At 47.3% G+C, this 19858-nt stretch overlaps 1 protein-coding gene across 6 annotated transcripts in view; it reads left to right on the top strand.

The window, feature by feature from the left end:
- LOC311028456 (RNA-binding motif, single-stranded-interacting protein 3) overlaps window positions 1-16538 on the top strand; it is a gene marked incomplete at its 3' end in the record, with an annotated part of 237550 nt that extends 221012 nt beyond the window's left edge. For 4 of the 6 annotated variants that reach the window (XM_084033034.1, XM_084033035.1, XM_084033036.1 and 1 more), the window contains 4 exons: window positions 992-1102; window positions 7574-7663; window positions 9226-9350; window positions 9966-16538. In XM_084033034.1, coding sequence (XP_083889160.1) covers window positions 992-1102; window positions 7574-7663; window positions 9226-9350; window positions 9966-9969 — 330 coding nt within the window. Of the gene's footprint in view, window positions 1-991; window positions 1103-7573; window positions 7664-9225; window positions 9355-9965 lie in introns of those variants that run through there. The other 2 variants (XM_084033039.1, XM_084033038.1) reach the window with 2 other exon arrangements.
- Between the last annotated feature and the right edge of the window lie 3320 nt (window positions 16539-19858).

A 19858-nucleotide genomic window follows, 5' to 3' on the forward strand; every position in this document is an offset into this window, starting at 1 on the left:
GAGTCAGGGAAGGAGAGTCAGGGAAGGAGAGTCGGGGAGGAAGAGTCAGGGAAGGAGAGTCGGGGAGGGAGAGTCGGGGAGGGAGAGTCGGGGAAGGAGAGTCAGGGAAGGAGAGTCGGGGAGGAAGAGTCAGGGAAGGAGAGTCGGGGAGGGAGAGTCGGGGAGGGAGAGTCGGGGAAGGAGAGTCAAGGAGGAAGAGTCGGGGAGGGAGAGTCAGGAGGAAGAGTCTGGGAGGAAGAGTCTGGGAGGGAGAGTCGGGGAGGAAGAGTTGGGGAAGGAGAGTCGGGGAGGAAGAGTCGGGGAGGAAGAGTCAGGGAGGGAGAGTCATGGAGGGAGAGTCGGGGAGGAAGAGGAAGAGTCGGGGAAGGAGAGTCGGGGAGGAAGAGTCGGGGAGGAAGAGTCAGGGAGGGAGAGTCATGGAGGGAGAGTCGGGGAGGAAGAGGAAGAGTCGGGGAAGGAGAGTCGGGGAGGAAGAGTCATGGAGGGAGAGTCGGGGAGGAAGAGTCGGGAGGAAGAGGAAGAGTCGGGGAGGAAGAGTCATGGAGGGAGAGTCGGGGAGGAAGAGTCAGGGAAGGAGAGTCGGGGAGGAAGAGTCAGGGAGGGAGGCATCCTCTCCCAGCAATCAATGAAACACACCAACCCCATATTGTTGGTACATCAGCAGCTGATATTGAATGTTTGGATGAACCATAAGACAATGGAGTGTATTGATGTTGAATCTTCTTCTTCGTCTTCATCTCATCACCCCTGCCTTGGACCCGCCCTTCTCCCTTCCTCAGTTTTTTTATTGCTTTTATGTTTTTGACCATCCTTCCTGTCCTCCTTCTCCTTTTAAACCCTGACTTCCTGCCTCGTTTTAACCCTTACCACCACACCCTTTCCTTGTTTGTTTTTTTCATGGATTCCAGGAGGACTATCAAACACTAATGAGAGCTAATGAGAATAAACTTCCATCTCACCTTCTCCTCGTCTTTCCTGTGGTTTCCACCAGGGTGCAGTGATCACGCCAGCCATGGACCACACTATGTCCATGCAGCCTGCCAGCATGATGGGCCCTCTCGCCCAGCAGATGAACCATCTGTCCCTGGGCACTACAGGAAGTGTGAGTACGCTACAACCAGCCCGTGCACATACCAAAACACAAACACAAGCCCCAGTTGCCATTGGCGACAGAACCTCCGCCTCAGATCAGAGCAGTATTACAGACATCTTTTATCATCTCATTAAAAGCTTATCTTTTAGGTACTGCTGTTGTTTTTTTAAATTTAGTTTTCTGTGAACAGTTTATTACGAAGGAAGCTACGCATTATAGCTCAAATATGTGAGGCTGTTGGGTAACTTTCATCCCAGTAGCTAGATTGATAAATGAAGGAAGTCGGTTTCTTAAGGATGAATACAAACCCATGAATATATTGCATTCCCTTAAGTGCAATGAATGCTCAGACACTACAGACCTGCAGACGGGTGCACTTTAAATGCCTTTGCGGCGAGCAGCTTTTCCGATATTCGTATGAAAAGCATGTTAAAGTCTACATCTGCTGTTCCAGACAGAAAGTTATACGTTGGGAGAGAAAGCGGCAGGTGTCCATTACACAGTAGGGTTGGGGTCAGGAGGACCAAGCGGAGACCTTCTAATCTTCGGGGAACATTATTCATTCGGTTCCTCAAAAACAAAGTACACATTGAGCAAAAGATGGATTTTACATTTCCTCTCCAGAAAGTCAAACCCCTCTTGGCTGTCGCCACATGCGCTCTGCCACGGAGCTGCCGTATCATTTGTTTTACGCTACACGCATTCCTTGCCAGATAGTTGAGAGAGCACATTTCCTCCCCTGATCTTCCACATTAAACAGATTTCCTGGGACGTTGAGCAGTGTGACAGGGCTCTCTGTTCTCCACCTTCCTCCACTTTCAGCCTCTAATTTTTCTGTTTCTGTCTCACACGTTCCGTCTCACTCACTCTCTAAATCGCACATCAAATCTATCACGCCGTCGGTTTTCTTTATTCCACACACACACACACACACACACACACACGCTTGCACCCCCCCCCCCCCCCAAACCAGGAACTCCCCCTGTGTTGGGATCAAGTCGACTTAGAGGTGTCGCACAGTTCTGAAGCCTGACTTCCTGCCCTAACCCTGCTGCCCGGGGGCAGGCAAGCAGGCAGCTTTGCTCCGGCACTACGTTTGATCTGTGTGTGTGTGTGAGTGTGTGTGTGTGTGAGTGTGTGTGTGAGACTGAAACACTGCTGTATTGTACAGTTATCCATGTGTTTCCAGGTGAGCTGTCAGCGACTGTGACGCCATGTTGGCTCTGTCATGAATGCCCCCTCCCTAATTTGCCCCAGCTGTGCTAACAGGCAGGATTAGAGACAGGCTAATCTACGATGATGGCTTCTGATGTTTGATGGGTTCTATTATAGGAGAGAGTGGGTTCTCTCTCTCCTTTTTTTTTTTTTGTGTTCATTTCTGGTTTACTCGCTCCCCCCCCGTCCAGCCCGCTTAGCTTTCCCGAGGCGATGTGCTGTGCAGCATAACTCCTCCATGGCTGAGCTCCACGCATGACATGCCACTCTTGATCATCAATGGGAATTGAGATGTGTTTTCCTATGAAGCGTATTCTCGTAGCCAGATGTGGGAAAGTGCTTTTCATGACGCCTGATTGAGAAAGCCTGTCAAAAAGAGGGGTTTGGGAACCGGCATCTGTAACGATCCGTGTGCAAAACTGGACTCAACATCACATTCCTCAAGTGTAGTGGTCCCCCCCTCACCCCCTCCCCTTCCCTCCCCATCGGTCACGTGATGTAACATTCGCCACCAACGAGCACCTGCCACACGAGGCGGCGTCTTCCAAAGTCAACAACTTAGCGCAACGGCCGCCACTCCTCAGAATACTCTTGGCTGTTCCGGGACACTCTGTGGCTGTGTGTGTGTGTGTGTGTGTGTGTGTGTGTGTGTGTGTGTGTGTGTGTGTGTGTGTGTGTGTGTGTGTGTGTGTGTGTGTGTGTGTGTGTGTGTGTGTGTGTGTGTGTGTGTGTGTGTGTGTGTGTGTGGCTGTGGCTTTTTTCCCTTCTTTCTCTCCAAGGAAAGAGAACCAAATGTTCCCGATACGCCCGAGCTGCGACGCTGGTGTGGTGACCGTAGCTTTCCGAGAACGCCGTTGTTGTTGCGAGCACAGAGAGGGTTCAGGGCCCTCCGTTTAAAAAAAAAAAAAATGTAAAAAGGCGTGGCGAAGGAAGGCCTCGCCTCCTGTCGTGTGACGGTCACCGCTTTGGAATTCTGGCCGGCTCCACCAGAAAACGTTCTGTTTTTCGGCGACTTCCTGCTCACGTTGGTGTCCGTCTATCTTGAAGGGCTTGATTACAGAATGCTAAAGAACCGCGGGCTCGCTGTTTATGGATGGCACACATAAACATGCCATCCATGCTCCTCGCTGATTTATCCTCCCATGTGTGCCGCATATTGCTCCGCTCCTGATTTATTTACTATCTGCTCTCTCCCCCTTAGCGGGAGTCTATCTGTCACGCTTCCCGTTGGGTTTGACGTGCACGCTCGCCCATCACGTGCACGAGCATGCCGGCGTCCGTGCGCGAGCGACACAGTGTTTGACATGACAAGAGGGTGACCTTGCCTCCGTGTTCTCCATCCTCTTCCTGTCATGCCGTGTAGAACCCGGGTCTCCGTCGTCATGGCGACGGCGGTGATTGACAGCTTCTCTGTCCCTGGAAGACAGATTTGTGTGAAGCGCTTCCCTCTATTATCTGGGCTGTTTCCCTCGGTTTACTATGAGGGAAGTCTAAGTACAGTATGTTATTCTACATCTCCATAACCGTGCACGGCTATATTTAACCTTTACTCAGCCGAGCGTGCAGCCTCTTCACATTCAAACAGTAACGCACGTTGACATCCGGGTGACTCCCTGTACCACGGAGCGGTTGATTGTTAAGGGATAAGTAATTATGGCGTTTTGATACAGTTTTACAAGGCACTTTGAATGCGATCAAGGGATCGCAGCCAATAACTTTGTTGCAACAGTTAATGTTCTGAATTTGATGTTCGAGTTGAACTTTTGGATTTGAATACGTTCGATTTTGTAGGTGCATTGAATGCTTAAAACAAGCTCTGCAGTGCAGTTTGCCTGAAGCTCTGGATCCTGATCCTAAAGAACAGCAATACGTCTACGATACAGTTTGCAGCTTAATTCTCTTAAAGCTGCAGTTAGTGACTAAAATAAAAATAGCTTTTTGTCATATTTGCTCAAACTGTCGTTATATTGAATAATGGATAATATGTGGGGGAGAAAATCAGCTTCCTTCTGCCTCCGTATCCGAAGGAAAACGACCAATCAGAGCCGAGAAGTCTCTCACACGGCTGTCAATCACTGCCGGCGGAGCTCATGAACTCGGACCGCGCTGTCAAACTAGTTGGCACTGATCAAATATGAATCAGGATTATGTTACTGCACTGTCTATTACTCGGCCCTGTGCTGCTTCGCTGTAAAATGAGAACGCGACCCCGGCCGCCACGTTGAAAACAGATGCAAGCACCGTTCTCATTTTACAGCTAAACAGTACACCGAAATGTAAATTAGGAGCTCTTAAAGGAGGCAGAGGAACCTGAGTTCTTCACAGATGATCCGTCTCGTGTACGTCTGTCGGGATAAAGTGTCAGTAGCTTTAAGGCGGATCGTCCTAGTGTTTTAACTCAACTTTAAGCTGCATTAAACACTTTTTCTTAATGAACCCTGAATCAAACAAAGCAGTGGAATAACAGGAAACCATTGTGATGATGTTTGTGGGTACATGAGACAGATAAAATGTCCACGACTTTAATTCTGATAAAGTAAAAGCCTGCTGATAAGAATGTTTAAGGAAGTGATTAAAGAGATGACACTGATTTTGCCAGTATAAATCTACGTTGGGGGGGTAAAGCACTGTGATTCACAGCCGTCGGTGCACAGCTCCAATAGTTCCCATTGTGATGGAGCCCCACAGCTAAGATCAATAGTCATCAGAGCCCATCCCCACACCGCTCGGCCATTAATAACCCACACTGAGCAGCCGGGTTGCTCTCGCCTCGACCAACTGTTATCCTCCACCTCGGAGACGACGCCACATAACAGCGTGTCAACACAGAGGGGGACAGACGGACGTGACGGAGCGATAGACGGGAGATTTATTTGAACGTTTCAACACCGAAGGTTCTTCTTCTTTGGAGCCGGAGCTCGTTTGGTGCAGAGGGGCCCACAAACCGGCTCGTGCACCGGAGCGGTTCCGTGTGTGACATCGCATTGCTGCATTGCGGTGTGACTTTTTTTTTTTTACAGTAGTTACACTTGTATGTCATCGAGAGTGATGGCAGAGAAGAGACTTAAGGAGTCTGCTCACACCAGCCTCGTTAAGGAACCATTCAGGCCTCCGGTTCATCGAGCAGACGCACACGCCATCTGCTCCAGTCGCAGGTGTGTGTGTGTGTGTGTGTGTGTGTGTGTGTGTGTGTGTGTGTGTGTGTGTGTGTGTGTGTGTGTGTGTGTGTGTGTGTGTGTGTGTGTGTGTGTGTGTTTGTGACTGTGAGGAGTGAAACACCATTTATTGCCAATTAGGGATGTTTTATATTGCTCAAACCTGTCCCCTGACTATGGACAGGAAAAGAATTAAAAGAGTTGAAATTGGACAAAAAAAAAAAATCATCTTTATCGCCATAGCAACCCAGTTCACCATAGCCAGGCTTCGACGTCCCCCTGACTTTGCCACAGCAGCAGCAGGCTGCAGGAATATGCTCCCGCTCCACCTGCCAACATTAAATGGTTGAACTAATGGTTATGGTAGGAGGAAAAATCTTACCTTATTAAATTTCCCTGTTAAGCCTAATTTAAATTCCTTTTCGCAGCCCCGTAGAGAAATGTAACATTTCAGATGGACGTCGTCCCTTTGACGGGGGGATTTTGATATCGCTAATTACCTCCCGCTTCCCCTTCATTTGCTTTCACGCGGCCCCTCACAGGTGAGTCGACTGAATAAGTTAACGGGAAGGCGAAGGCGGAGGCTAAAAGTCCTGAGGAAAATTGGTATGCATGGTTTCGATCCGCCGGGGAGAAGGTCACTTCAACAACCTGATAGGGCCTTTTAGACAATAGCAGGTTGAGAGAGGGAGGGGGGAGGAGAGCCAGTGACAGGAAGGTGAGAGGGAAGAAGGGATGACACGGAGAGGTAATGTGGTTATGTGTCAGGAAGTCTGGATGTGTCGCCTCACCCCGTCCTGAGTGTGACAGGCCTGAAGGTGTGATAACCCCCCCCCCACTCCCATCCTTCGCAGGGCATCCTCCTGGCCGCGTGTAGCGACGGTGGGGGAGTTAATCACCCATGTCCATGGCCTTTAGCTGCTCTCATTAGGGGTGAGCGGTGGAGCCGTACCCGATCCATTAGCGACGCTGCCGGTAATGACACTTCACCAGAACCGCCGGGCCCCCGGCCAAGAAAGGCTCCGCAGCCCGGCACAGCCCCTCCATTACCGCCTCCTGCTGCATACCACCGCCACGCTTTTTAGCACTGGCAGGGGGGGGGGGAATAAGACAGAAAGAAAGGGATTGTACTTCCTTTTCTTTCTCTTTTTTTGGTGTTCCTCGGGCCGGAAAAGCAGCAGGAAGACGAGCGGCAGCCTGGTGGCTTTTATCTGGGATCACATCCGTTGGCGCTGTACTGCAGCATTATTGTTCCAAGCCTCTTTGTCTTTGTCTGTCTCTCACACACACACACACACACACACACACACACACATGTACGTTCCCAACACTGGGAACACATGACGACTCACATCCACCAAGCACAAATAGTAATAAGTCATCATGTATGCACAGGCATGTACTAATTAAAAAGAAGCACGCACACACTGGTGTTCACCACACACACACACACACACACACACACACACAACATGCAGTCGCAGCAAAGTCCCGAGAATAAAGAAAAGCCTGACACAAAGTGCCGTGTCCTCGTTCATATTGCATGTGAAAGCCCCGTGGCCGTCATGTAACCCAACGCGTGTCACGTCTGTAAAAATGGCCGTCATGGAGTGAGCTAGCACCCGGTTAAAAGCCCGTCTAAAGGAATGTAGGCCACAGGCAACAGACCTCCTGCTTCCTCTTCCCTCTCTCTCTCTTTCTCCCTTCGTTTCCTTCCCTTCAACCGTCTTCTTTTTTCCTTCTCCGTATTGTTTTATCTTCCTCTCAGCTGTGGCCTGGTGCGTTCGCCTGCCTGTGAAGTCTTTTGGTGGAACAGCTGGACGTCTCTTCCTCCTCCTTCTCCTCCGTCTACCTCACATACTCTCTGCTGCTCCGCTCAGAGTGCACGCATGTGCTTTTAGCGCCCTCTAAAGGATACTGAGAGCACAGCGAGCTCACGTTCCCAGTGGTTTCATGTATGGGGGGGGATGCAGTGAATGACACTTTCAGGGAACTGTGGGATATCTGAACGCTCCTTCTCGTCTCATTTTGGAGCACATTTTTACAAAGGTGTGTGATTTTAGCATGAAAAGGGTTTTTCATGTGTGTCTGTCTTCTCTTTGTGTTTCAGTACATGACTGCTGCAGCTGCCGCGGCGCCTATGCAAGGGACCTACATTCCCCAGTACACTCCTGTGCCTCCAACAGCCGTCCCTGTCGAAGTAAGCTCCTCCCCCACGCATGCACACGCTAATAATCCAAAATCTGTTCAGGGTTTTCCCAAAAGGTCGTCATTACTCCACTCACTCCTTCGCCCCTTTCCTGAAACCTGCTCGCCACATCAACAGAACAAAACAGTCATTAAACAGACAGATTACATTTGACGCGCGCCACAAATTGCTCGTAGTCTCGGTGAAACGAATGGCCTCGCGCCGCCGCCGCCACCGCCACCGGCAAATAACAAGCAGGAGAACTGCAAGCGAGGCAAGATGAAACAGAAGTTTTATAGCATTTGGGGAAAGACGTTCAAAGTGCAGCACAGACTCTGTCACTTCCTCGGCAGCTTGTCTGAGCTGCCTTCTTTTTTTTCGGGGCGGTCCGGCCTGAGAAATGATGAACGTGGAGAGCAGGCGGGACGGGCTGTCTGGCGGCTGACAGTGCGGTCGTATTCAGATGGACTATCGGTCGTGTATCGGATGACAGGAGCTGAAGTGAGACACAGTGCTGGAGGTGCCCCCCCACCCACACACACACACACACTCCACAGCCGGTCCAGGCCGGTAGGTAGCTGGAACACATGCATCCGTCTGCCACGGCGCTCTGGGTAGCCCACCAGCCACGGACAATGACAGCTTCTCCTGACATACCCATTAGTCGGCCCCCCTCCCGAGCTCCCCTCCTTGGGAAAGTTCGTCATGAAGGAGTGGGACGCAGGAGAGAGATGTAGTTGTGGCGTAGCCCGCGGCGTCCTCTTACCTATTTCATCCTCGCCGTCGTCCTCTCAATGCCAGCGTCAGCGGCTGATGTATGGACAGGACGGCGCATCCTTGAGAGCTTGTTAAAGGTGATGGAGATGACTCAATGGGGGGGGATCGGCAATGCTAGACACGTTAAGAGGTGGTTGTGATGAATTCACATCTGTGCATCTTTAAAGACTCAAACATAGATGTCTGCAACCCATTTTGCACTAATGATCTTTGATTTTTGACTCATGAATCCCTTTGTGACAAAACAGAAATGTGACTTCTGTGTTCTTTGTGTTCACCCAATCTTCATATTTAATACCATACATTTAAAAGACAAATATTATTTATATTTTCTCACAGTGCTGAATCACACAAACAGCATATTTTGTTTTTTTGTACGTCTGCACTTTCCCTCCGCCTAAATGGAAGAACTCCGGGTGTCTCTGACGCGCAATATATATATATATGGACGTCCCCGGATGGAAATGTTTAATATTTTAAATGAAGTTCTGTGAGTGTGAGAGTTGCTCCTCTCCGCTGTGAGCTCAGAGTGATGAACCTGTCAGTCTGTGAAGTTAATAATCACAACAGTTTTATTGGCTCTGCGTTTATTTATTTCATTATATGTTATATAAGTCTGTCTCCGAGGGCTTTACGGTGATGATACAGTGAAGACAAAAGGACACGTGTACAGTAAGCACGGACAGACGTAGCAGGAGTCCATTCGGTCACACTTCAGCAGGAAAGGAGCCGGCTTTGGCCGGGAGCTGCTTGTTAAAGTTCAGAGCTGACACATCTCCTGTCACGCGTGTCCTCAGGGAGTGGTGACGGACGCCTCCCCCCAGACGGTGGCTCCCTCGTCACAGGAGGTGGCTGGCCAGCAGCAACAGATCCAGGTGGACAGCGCTGCCGACCATGTTCCTGCTTACTCATACCAGTCCAAGTAAGTGTGGGTAGATTAGTCATCCTTTTTTATTACTTTATTTTAAGCATAACTTATATATATATATATTATATGATATCAATTTGGCCTGAAGCTTTATGGTCATATTGGATTTTTTAAAATAGGATAGGTATTTTTCATCCATATTTCCCACAATGCACCGTGTGTGTATATCAGGTCATGATGTGGTCCTATCAGCAGCACTCGCTAAATAAATCAACCGCCTGTAGACAGCCTTTCTGTATGTTTTTGGAGATGTTTCGGAGGTTGCAGCATCAAAAGCGGTCAAATTGCGAGGCTTTTCTCAGCAAACACAGTGTGAAACAGTAATCTACATAAAAATGAGAGTACTAAGAGACGCAGCAGAGCCGTTATAAACGACTCGCATTATTCCTGGCTGCTGTTGTCATTTGCTTGTTATTTTGGCAGCGTTTTTTTGCCGTTCTGACCCGATCACAACTGTTCAACGTGCTTCATTCTGCCTCGGTCTGCTGACTGCGCTGTCAGCTGTCAGCTCTGTTGCCTTTCTGTGTTTGTAATATTGTGCTTTGATTACAACGGCACAACGCTCTCTCTCTCTCTGTCTCTCTGTCTCTCTCTCTCCTCTTTCATCAGATAGCAACGGCCTGAGCGAATGTTCCTGTGACAGCGTTGCCTTGAGACAGAAGGTGGCTGCACTGTGAATGTGAGGAAAAGAGAAAAGAAAGAGATTGCTTCCAGATTGCCCAGGCACCAAAAAAGAGACACTTTTTTCATTTCCTACCTGGCCTACGAGAAAAAAAGAAAAAAAAAATGAAAAATGAAAAAAAAAAGAAAACGCAAGAAGGAGGCAAAGAGTGCTGAGGAAGGGGGAAAGGGGAAATTGCTGGGCACAGTGCAAAGAAGTGAAATTGTTTAGTCTGGGAAGCTGCCTGGAGGGCCGGGCCGAAGCTTGAAAAGTTTCTCAAAGAAAAATTCTCAACCAATTAAAAAAAGAGAAAAGAAGAAAAAAACAAATAAGAAATGAAAAAAAAAAAAAGACAAAAAAAGGTTGAATGCGCAGGTAGGTGATGAAGTTTATTTTGTAATTAGAAAATGGGAGTCAAGTTTGGGATACACACAGAGATTGTCTTCCTCAGATATTAAGCTACAGTTTCGTTTCACTCTTTTTTATGTTCTTGTGTTAAATTTTAGTTTTCTAGATATATTCGAAAACAAAGTGTTTTTTCTTTCTTGAATCTTCATGGCCTTAATTTGAAGGGCGGCAGAAACTTTTTACAGAGTTAAAGTCTGACGTCTGGTTAGAGGAAAAAAAAAAAAAGCAAACAAAATCAGTCTCTTGGACCACACGGAGGGTACAAGACACTGGATGAGTTGTTCTAAAGAGGAAAAAAGAATATCACATAAGCTGTACAGATTTAATAGAGAAGAGCCTTTTTTTCTTTTCTTCATTAGAAGAAAACTTTGATAATTATTATGTCAGAGGTAACTAAGTGTCAGAAGAAAACAAAATGTCTGTTGGGGGGGAAAGACTTGGGGGGGAGGGGCAAGAAGCTTTGAAGAGATTTTTCACAGTGAGGAAAAAATGAAAACATAAGAAAACATGCTGCATTGTGGATGCAGTTTGTTGCAAACGCTGAACTTGTTTTTTATTATCATAATTATTATTTTACATGGCAAAGTTGCTGTCAATGACATTAGTGCTTTTTATCTGCCACATTTTACCTTTTTTATGAGCTTAAAGATGTTTTTAGCCCGCTTTGCTTGTCACACTGCAAAAAGGAAGAAAAAAAAAAGATGAAGAAAAAAAATATATAAAATAGAAAAAAAAATGTTTAAAAAAAATAAAAAACTACGGAAAAAATTCTGGCAGTGAAATAAAAAAAAAACAGTAGATTCAGTAGGAGCTTACGGTTTAAACCAATCAGTGCAAAAGCAATAGAAGAAATTGTTGACAATTTCTGTAGTCTTTCCTAGTTGTGGATCAAATGCAGCCCGTGGATGGCCATTTTTATACCAAAGATGAAGAGACACTCTGAACCAGAGTTTTTTTGTTTTTGTTGTTTTCTTTTCCTTTTCATTTTTCAAGTTTGATTTTCTTGTTGTTGATGTTGTTGCTGTTGATGATGTTAATGTTGATATTGTTGTTGTTGATGTTGCTGTTGTCGTTTTTTTTGTTTTTTTTTAATTTGACCTTGATGGCCGGACCAGTCCTTACTTTTCCCTCTTGACATCTTCTTTTTCATCGGGTTTAAGCTAGTTTTCCAGGGTTGTCCAGGCTGTCACACACACACACTCACACACACACACACACACACACACACACACTTACTGTCCAGACTCAAACACACATCAAACAGTATTTAAATGTGATGCAACCAGTGACAGTCCTACCAAAAGTCCTCTTTTTCTCATCTTTTCACACCGTGGGTGCATTCCACCTCTCTCTCTCTCTCTCTCTCTCTCTCTCTCTCTCTCTCTCTCTCTCTCTCTCTCCGATGCTGCAGGTTAAACTTTAGGGAACACACTTTGTTGTTGACACATAGCTTCCAGCTCACTGATCTCCGTCCTCCGTCTCTCTAATCCAGCGATACATAACTCCGCCTCTCCTCAGCACCCGGAGCTGCTGTTTGACCTCCCGTTAACCTCTGTCATGTGTCACTAAACCTAGGTCACTTTTTTAAAAGTAAGCCCAGAATACCAGATGAGTGGCGTTTGCTGCATATTGGACATCAAGGTAAAAAGTTTGAGTTTCTTTAGCAATGATTGCATAAACTTTTTTGGCACTTAACGGTTCTGACTCAACCCGTCCGGCAGCCGGAGCTTGTTAAAACGACCTCCTTCGCTTTCTCACAGCGATGAGAAGAGTGATGTCACTCTCTCGTCCGTACGGTGAACATGAAGCTACCGCCAGCGAGCTGGTTAGCCTCGCTTTGCTTAGCACAAAGACTGGAAACGGGGGGAAGCAGCTAGCAAAATCCACCTACCAGCACCTCTAAAGCTCAACAATTAAGACCTTTTATTTCGTTGTCAGATCCGTACAGAAAAGAAAAACAGAAAGTGTTAAAGCGACACCTTGTGGGAGAGTTTTTTAAACACATCTGAACAGAAGACTTCACCAATGTGACACTAACAAGGCGGGGAAAAAAGGACGCTCTGTCTTGAACGCCCCCCCCCCCCCCCCCCCCTGGTTCGTTTGCCCAACACAAGCAGGGGAGGTCAGCACACCTGTGGGACGCAACTAGCCACCTCACCAGCCATAACAAGATGTTGATGGCAGCTCCTTCCTCGGCCCACGCCACTAAGTGTCAGTTACACCCCCGGTTGTCCCAATTTGTTGCACAAACAACCCCGTCACATCTTATCCAGTCCTTCCCGTCCCGGAGCTGGCTGAGCTTTTTCAATGATTTCATCTCTGAGGATTGTCCCCCCCCCCCCCCCCCCCCTGAAGAAATTGCCTGTGGGACAGCGGCCCATTTCTGCTCCCATTACAGCAGCCTTTGTGTGTCAGGAGCACTTTGTGTCCGCTCTGTTGGCCCATGCCCGCCCGCTCTGCCCCTCTGTGGGGCTACAGCACTAAAAAGACCCCGCTTTCTTTTTTTTTTTTCCTGCTTCACTGGCACCATTAATGTGCCATGGCCAAGCCAGGCTCTCATTTTGCCTCATTTTCTCCCCTCCTCTCTCCCTCACTGAGGTTTCTTCTCTTTATTGGACGGTGCAGAAGCAGAACCACAAACCAATTTCAGTCACTCTCGCAATGAGGCTTGACGGGCCCAATTTGTCTCCCTCCGGGGCAATAGGATCCACTCCAGTGTCCCTCAAAGGACCCCTTTCTTTCCAGACGGAGAGGGAGCTTTTTTTTGTTTTGTTTGGGGACAATTGAGCTCTCCTAGTCCATGTGACTCCTTCAAATCTGCGAGCGGGCGGTGCGTTCTGGGGCCGTGACGAGCTACGCCATCGCGCGTAGCGGCGTTCGTGACCAACAATCGAATCGTACAATCGAGTGCCTTTAAACGAAGCTTCCAAATGATTCCGAATGACCTGTGTGAGAAAAAAAAAAAAGCACACGATGGAGCTTGTTTGAGTCTTGCTGAAGGAATGTCACACACCGTGGAAGCTACTATGGTGCTACAGAGGAAGCAGCCTCGGGCTTGTGCCTTCAACGATCTCTGTGACCAAGCCGGCCACTGTTGATCATTTAACAGGCCACCTGTCCACCTGACGACACACACACACAGAGACGGGCACACAGGTTCCCGAAGTGAACGACACCTTTAAAGCCATACGCACACCTTTCCCCTCCATTAATACCTGCCGACCACCGTGAGCCAAAAACGTATCGTTCAAATGGTCTCTCGGTGACCGTTGGGCTGTTTATCGTCCGATCAAATCGACACCTGTCCGTTTTCCTTCCATCCGATCTGCCGCCGACATCTGCTTGTACGTGCCTCCGGGCCGCGATCGGCTCTTATCTCCCAATGAACGAGTCTCTGCCACATCGCAGCCCTTTAGCGGCTAACAACAGACAACGGCTGGGGTTTTAAGAGCTTCCTCCGTTTGTCATCGGTGCGTGAACTCGCTTTGAGTCATTCGAAGTGTGAACAGAGCTGCTAAACTATAACTCTACCAGTTTTAAGCTAGTGTGTGTGTGTCTGTGTGTGTGTGTGTGTGTGTGTGCGTGTGAAGAGTTCTTCAACTTGTAGTGAGATTATGAACACAGCGTAGTTCCGACTTTTACAGCTGTTTTCTAGAGATTCTGAAGACGTTTTTGAGGCTTGATACGACATGTAATGCAGGAGTTATGCACATCGGACAGCGGAGCGTCCCACAAATGCCCAGAGATTCAATAGTAACGGCATTATGGGATTACAAACAGGCCGAGAGGTGATGGAAAACATGCACAACAAAGGACAGCAGCTCTATTTTGCTAATGGAGACCCAAGAAAGAAAGAACAAGGCTGTGGAGGCAGGTGTTTGCTGTTTGGTGTAGGCTACCAATGTTTCACAGCGAGCTGAGAGATTACCCGACTGAACGAACAGAAATGGCTTTTTTCTTAATAGCACAATGGCATAATGTACTTTTCCAGAATACCAATACCTTTTTTGTGGAAGTGTACAGAAGGCACGCCTGCAATTTTAAGGAGGCTGGAGCAGAAACGCTCGGCTCCCAGTCAGCCCATGTGTCAGCACAAACCAGGAGTCAGCTATACCAAGAGGGAGGAAGTGTATGTACGTGTGTGTGTGTGTGTGTGTGTGTGTGTGTGTGTGTGTGTGTGTGTGAGTGAGGAAGAAAGAGAGGAGGATCATTAGCCGCTGTTGCCGGGCAGAAGTGGTCGTAGTCTGGAGTTTCTCCGTCTCCGTGCAGCAGCTCGTCCTCCCGTTGCAGGACGCCAGGAGGGGACCGGCTCCAGCCATCGCTAATTAGCAGCACTCCATCCTCTTACACCATCTCACCGAGACTCCTCAACGCGGTCCGTCATCATTTGCCACCTCTTCCATCCGAAGTTTGATTTTCAACATACCGTACCTCCACGTTCAAGCCATCCGTCTGCATCGGTTGCGCTCCCTTCCTTCCCCTTCTTCAAGTCCACACCTCGGCTCTCCCATCGTCGTCGTCATCAGTTTCACTGATGAAAACAAACGCCGCCACCAGTTGCAATGTGTCACTGCAGCAGGTTGGAGGTGGAGTGTCCTGGTTGACTTGTCATACAGGTGCTTTATGACACGTTCAATGGCTCGACCGCTCAAGTGTCAGGTTATGATTGTTTGCTTCCAAAGTGCCAAAAATACAGTAGAAAGTTTATGCAATCATTTATAAAGTCAACAAACATTTATCTGACAGTATAGCCACAATCTCACTCATCTGGTGCCTCAAAACTACGGAAGGCCTGCGAGGCAAGTGAGAAAGAAAACAAGGTGTTTGCTGTTGTAATACTCATTCTGACCACAAGAGGCTGAATTGTCCCAATGCTCTAAATAGGACTAAAAGCATTCATGTTTTCTTCCAGGTGAGTTTTAATTTACGTACCTTATGTTTTGAGTGCATGGCAAGACACTTGTGGTCAAAGTGAGTATTACAACAACACTGAAATAATTCCGGCAAAACCTTCTTTTTTTTTCACCTGGAAAAAAAGCTATTTAGTTCAGACTGACATCACCAGAATATTTGTTTTCCTCACCTGCCAGGCTTCCGTACTCAGAATTAAATACTGTACATGAAGAGTGAATGGTGGGTAAAAGCAACACTACATTCCCCGTCAGTCCTCTGGATAATTTTCACACTCTACGAGGTAAATCTGATCGTCTGTGAGCTTACCTTCCCTGCAATACCCGATAAATATACAGGACGTGTCACTTTTTCAAGGCGAGCTGCTCACTTTACTGCGTAGAGGTTTTCTCAATCCGTCCACAACTCATCGCCATCCTTGAATCTGACATTACCCAGAACGTCACTTTATGACTGAAGTCATCAGACGTGTTGCGTGTCAGACTCCGTTGTCTTGAGGTTTCCTCAGAGTCGTATCCAGTCCACACATTGATTCTCGTGTGTTAGGAAAACTGTAGTTCAGAGTTGCTCTTGCAGTCCGTCTCCCGCCGAGTGCAAAGGAGAACCGTGGCTCAATTACTCATCTCAGACCAGCACACACACACACACACACACACACATAATGCTGTGGGAAAATTGCTCTAACTGCCCCCCACAAGAGCGAGGCCCTGTGCTTTTTAATTGATGCTTCGGTCCACCTTTGATGAGAGCTATCGATTGGCCACACAACCCCAGGAGCACAGCCAGCCAGCACAGCCCTCGCCGAGTTCAAACGGCTCCCCGAGAAAAAGCCAACAATTACTAGGAAAATGGCCGATCAAATTGTTTAGAGATAGCCAGCACAGAGAGTGCGTTAGGCACGGGATTTCATTTCACCAGATAACAAAAAAAAAAAAAGAAGAAGAACTATTTATTAGGACAGCAGAGCGGTTTTTAATTTGTTTAGATTTTTTTTCTCGTTTTTCACTTTTCTTTGTTTTCGGCGCCGGGGAGGACATGGTCACGCCCTCGCACACTGCTGCTCAGCGTGTGTGATCTTTGAGAAACTATCTGTACATCTGTGGATGTTAGGATCTGACTTGGGTTTTATGAGTTGTTGTTTTTTTTCTCTCTCTCTCTCTCTCTCTCTCTCTGATGAAGCTTTCAATAAAAAAAATGTGGAAAAAAAACTGAGTAATCTTTTAATCTGCATCGCAAAAATGATTGTGTTTCATTTTCCCGTCCTCCGTTATTATGGAAACATTTTTTATGCTCCACAGAACACAGACCACACCGCCGCGCCCATAGCCTATTATCTATATGACTAAATTGCAGTGGGAAGCTGGAGGAAGCCCTATTATTATCATTCAGCCTGATGGCACCTGCTGTGCGTTGACCTTGGGTCCTCACATCCTCTCATAATTACAGCCTTTGCAAATGGAGCTAATACCTCTCAATGGGATTTCCCCCCATCACGGCTCACACACACTTGATGGGCATAAAGTGGTCATAATCAAAGATGGAGGAGCCTGCTGGAGGAGGGAGTGGATCGATGGCAATCAATCTTCCTCTTCACTCTCATTTAGGCCCAATCAATTGCTGTCCTTGTCACCTCCTAGGGACGCCTGTACTGTCAATACCACGGCTGCACAGCGGGCCAAGTTTCCACCGCGCCACAAGGCCGGCTCTCCGAGACAAAGGACGTCTTAACGGAGAACAATCGACTGGTTGGATCGGACTGAGCCGTACGTGTGCGTGTGCACTCCAATTTACATGATTGGGCCTTCAGGACTCACAGCTTCTCCCTTTTCTTTTTTTTCCCTGCATCTGCCGATCTGAGAACACGTGGAAGTACCTCGGTGCTCGACAGAGATAAGCGGCGTCTTCGCACATTTACAGCAATTTAAAACATTTTGCTGCTCTGAGAGACTCCTCGGCAGTGCCGGGGTTTTCTCCGCGGCACACTGGAGGCTGTTAAATCCGGGGGAAAATGCAGTGGGATCCTTTTTATCGAGTGAAATGCCACAGATTCAATCTCGTTCCCTCGGAGCCAGGCAGCCTCCTTATCTGGACTTATAGAGATGTAGCAGCTGAGCACCACAAGGGTGCAGCATACCAACACAGATGTTATCTGGTGTGTTTATTTCACAGAGGAGTGAGAAGCCCTCCATGCACACACACACACACACACCAGCACCATCATTGGATACACATCAAGGGCATCTCCACTGGGTGAGACACGACAACAGAACCAGCCTTCCCATCGAGCGTTCGCCATCTGCTGAACACACATGAAGATTAGGAAGGAAAAGCCTGGATGTGAATTAAAAAAGAAAATATCTGTCCTGTGCTTGCGGTGCAAACGGTCTGATTGAGTTTTATCGGATAAACGTGCTCTTTAAGGGTCTCCGGATGCAGCATTTGATGTCGATAAGGGAGCTGACGGGAAAATCCTGTGACGACCGTGAATCATGTAGAAAACCGATAAAGCCCACGTCGATTTTAAAGATGCAGACCACAGAAATAGTAGAGTGGACGTCTCCATTCAAATCAATGTAGCAGGATGATCAGAGAAATGTATTTTTATGTGTACCGTTGCCAACGGAGCGGGCTAACGACGTTACCATAACAACAAGCAACATTTTCTTTAGGCCTAGTCAAATGATCACTGCAAACAGTGCAATGTCTGTTCTACTCCTGTTCTATTTCTATGATGTAGACCTGGAAGACATTTGGAGTTCAAACGGTTTGTTTTTTAATGATGAAAAATGGATGCTCATAATCTTTTCTTTCATCATTGCCAACTCTACCACGTCCTGATGTAATAAACGTGACCCACGTATAAACAACAAGCGCCGGCAAATGAGTTGTAAGCGTTATCTTCCACCGTGATTCTATTTGCTTACAAACAAACGATGTGAACAGACCTCGGGGGGGTGGCAGCGTTTCATGTTCCAGCTAGTTGAACACAATTGATTTTTTTTATTTCCAGACCAGTCCAAACAGGGGACTCGGTGAAATTGGTCTGATTGCGTCTGGGACCTTTAATGACCCTGAGCTTCCAGGTGCAGGTCTGAGTGGTTTTTTTGCATCCAATCAAGAATCTGTGATCGTCAGCAACCACAAACACACCTGGTGCTGCTTTATTAGCTTACAACCCACTCAGAGAGACATAATTAACCAAAGGGTGGAGGTGGTGGTGGTGGTGTGGTGGTGGGTGCAGTGCTGAGCTAATCTAAATAATGTCCGAGAGGGATTTTGTGTGTTTTGAGAGGGAATGCATTATTAGCTTAATCTAGGAATATGTTAATGCAACATTAGGGCCGGTACACCTCATTACACAAAAGCTAAATGTGGATATCTTATTAGTGGGCAAATGCATGATTCATATTTACACACTATCTAGGTCTGTCTATACTCTTGGCACAAATCATGTTTATGGATGATTCCAGTTCATTACAATGTAGAAAATGAGGACGAGCAGTGAAATATTAACCAGCTGTCCGTTGTAAACATTCATCAGCCGTTTATGGATTGGCGTGCAGGTCGTTGCCAGAGTGAGCGCCCACAATTATTCCTGCGTAATGAGAGATTTCAACAGACATTTCCGGCAATTTTTAACCTCTGATAAAGTGGTTTGGATCATCTGGCTAACTTTTTGATTGTTAACGACCTGTCTGATCTCTATAACGTCATCTCCACTGATGAAATGATGAGCAAAAACCGCAAAGAAAAAGTTTAATAAACTAGATCATGAAGTTTGAAGCTGCACTAAGCAATCATCTTGGTTGAAATACTTAAAAAAATTCAGTAGCAAAGGAAGTTGTGACGTTATTAGAGAGGAATAAACAGATTAATGCACCTTTAAATCTGTCCGGTTATTCCACCTCCATCAAACGTGGCCCTTTAGCTTGTGTTAGCACGAGCAAGCTGCCAACGTCTTCGCCAGATGTGCTCCTCAAGCCGACGGGAGAACAAATGAAACCCCGCGGAAGTCCCGTCCTGCATCTATCAATAGTTCCCTGTGGCGGCACACGCAGTCAGGCAGCAGCTCCGTTTCAATACTCCCATGATGAATTACTATCATTGTGCAACAGGAATTGGGACCCGTGCCAGAGCCTATTGAAGTTTACAATGACATTAGCGGAACAATCGTATCCCAGGAGGGTCCTGTGGGGGGGGGGGGGGGGGGGGCTGCACAGAAGGCGTTGTTCCCCAGGTGGCACAACAGTGGGTCTGAGCCGAGGGGGGCTCTGGTCTCAATGTGCTGATGACAATAAGTGTTAACTGAGGATGTGAAGGAAGCCAGAACCTCACAGCTTTTATGTTAATGCACCGCTTCCTGCCATTAGCCCTTATGTTAACTCAAAACAGGTTGGAGTTTGTGGTCTGACGCACCTTCACACACCTGTCCTCAAGTTCAGCCACATTTCAATCATCTGCTTTATCAACTGATTTATTTTTACAGATTTGTGGGCCAATAATGGGAACATGTGTAAGCTGC

This window comes from Eutrigla gurnardus (assembly GCF_963514095.1).
Source record: "Eutrigla gurnardus genome assembly, chromosome: 17".
NCBI lineage: Eukaryota > Metazoa > Chordata > Actinopteri > Perciformes > Triglidae > Eutrigla > Eutrigla gurnardus.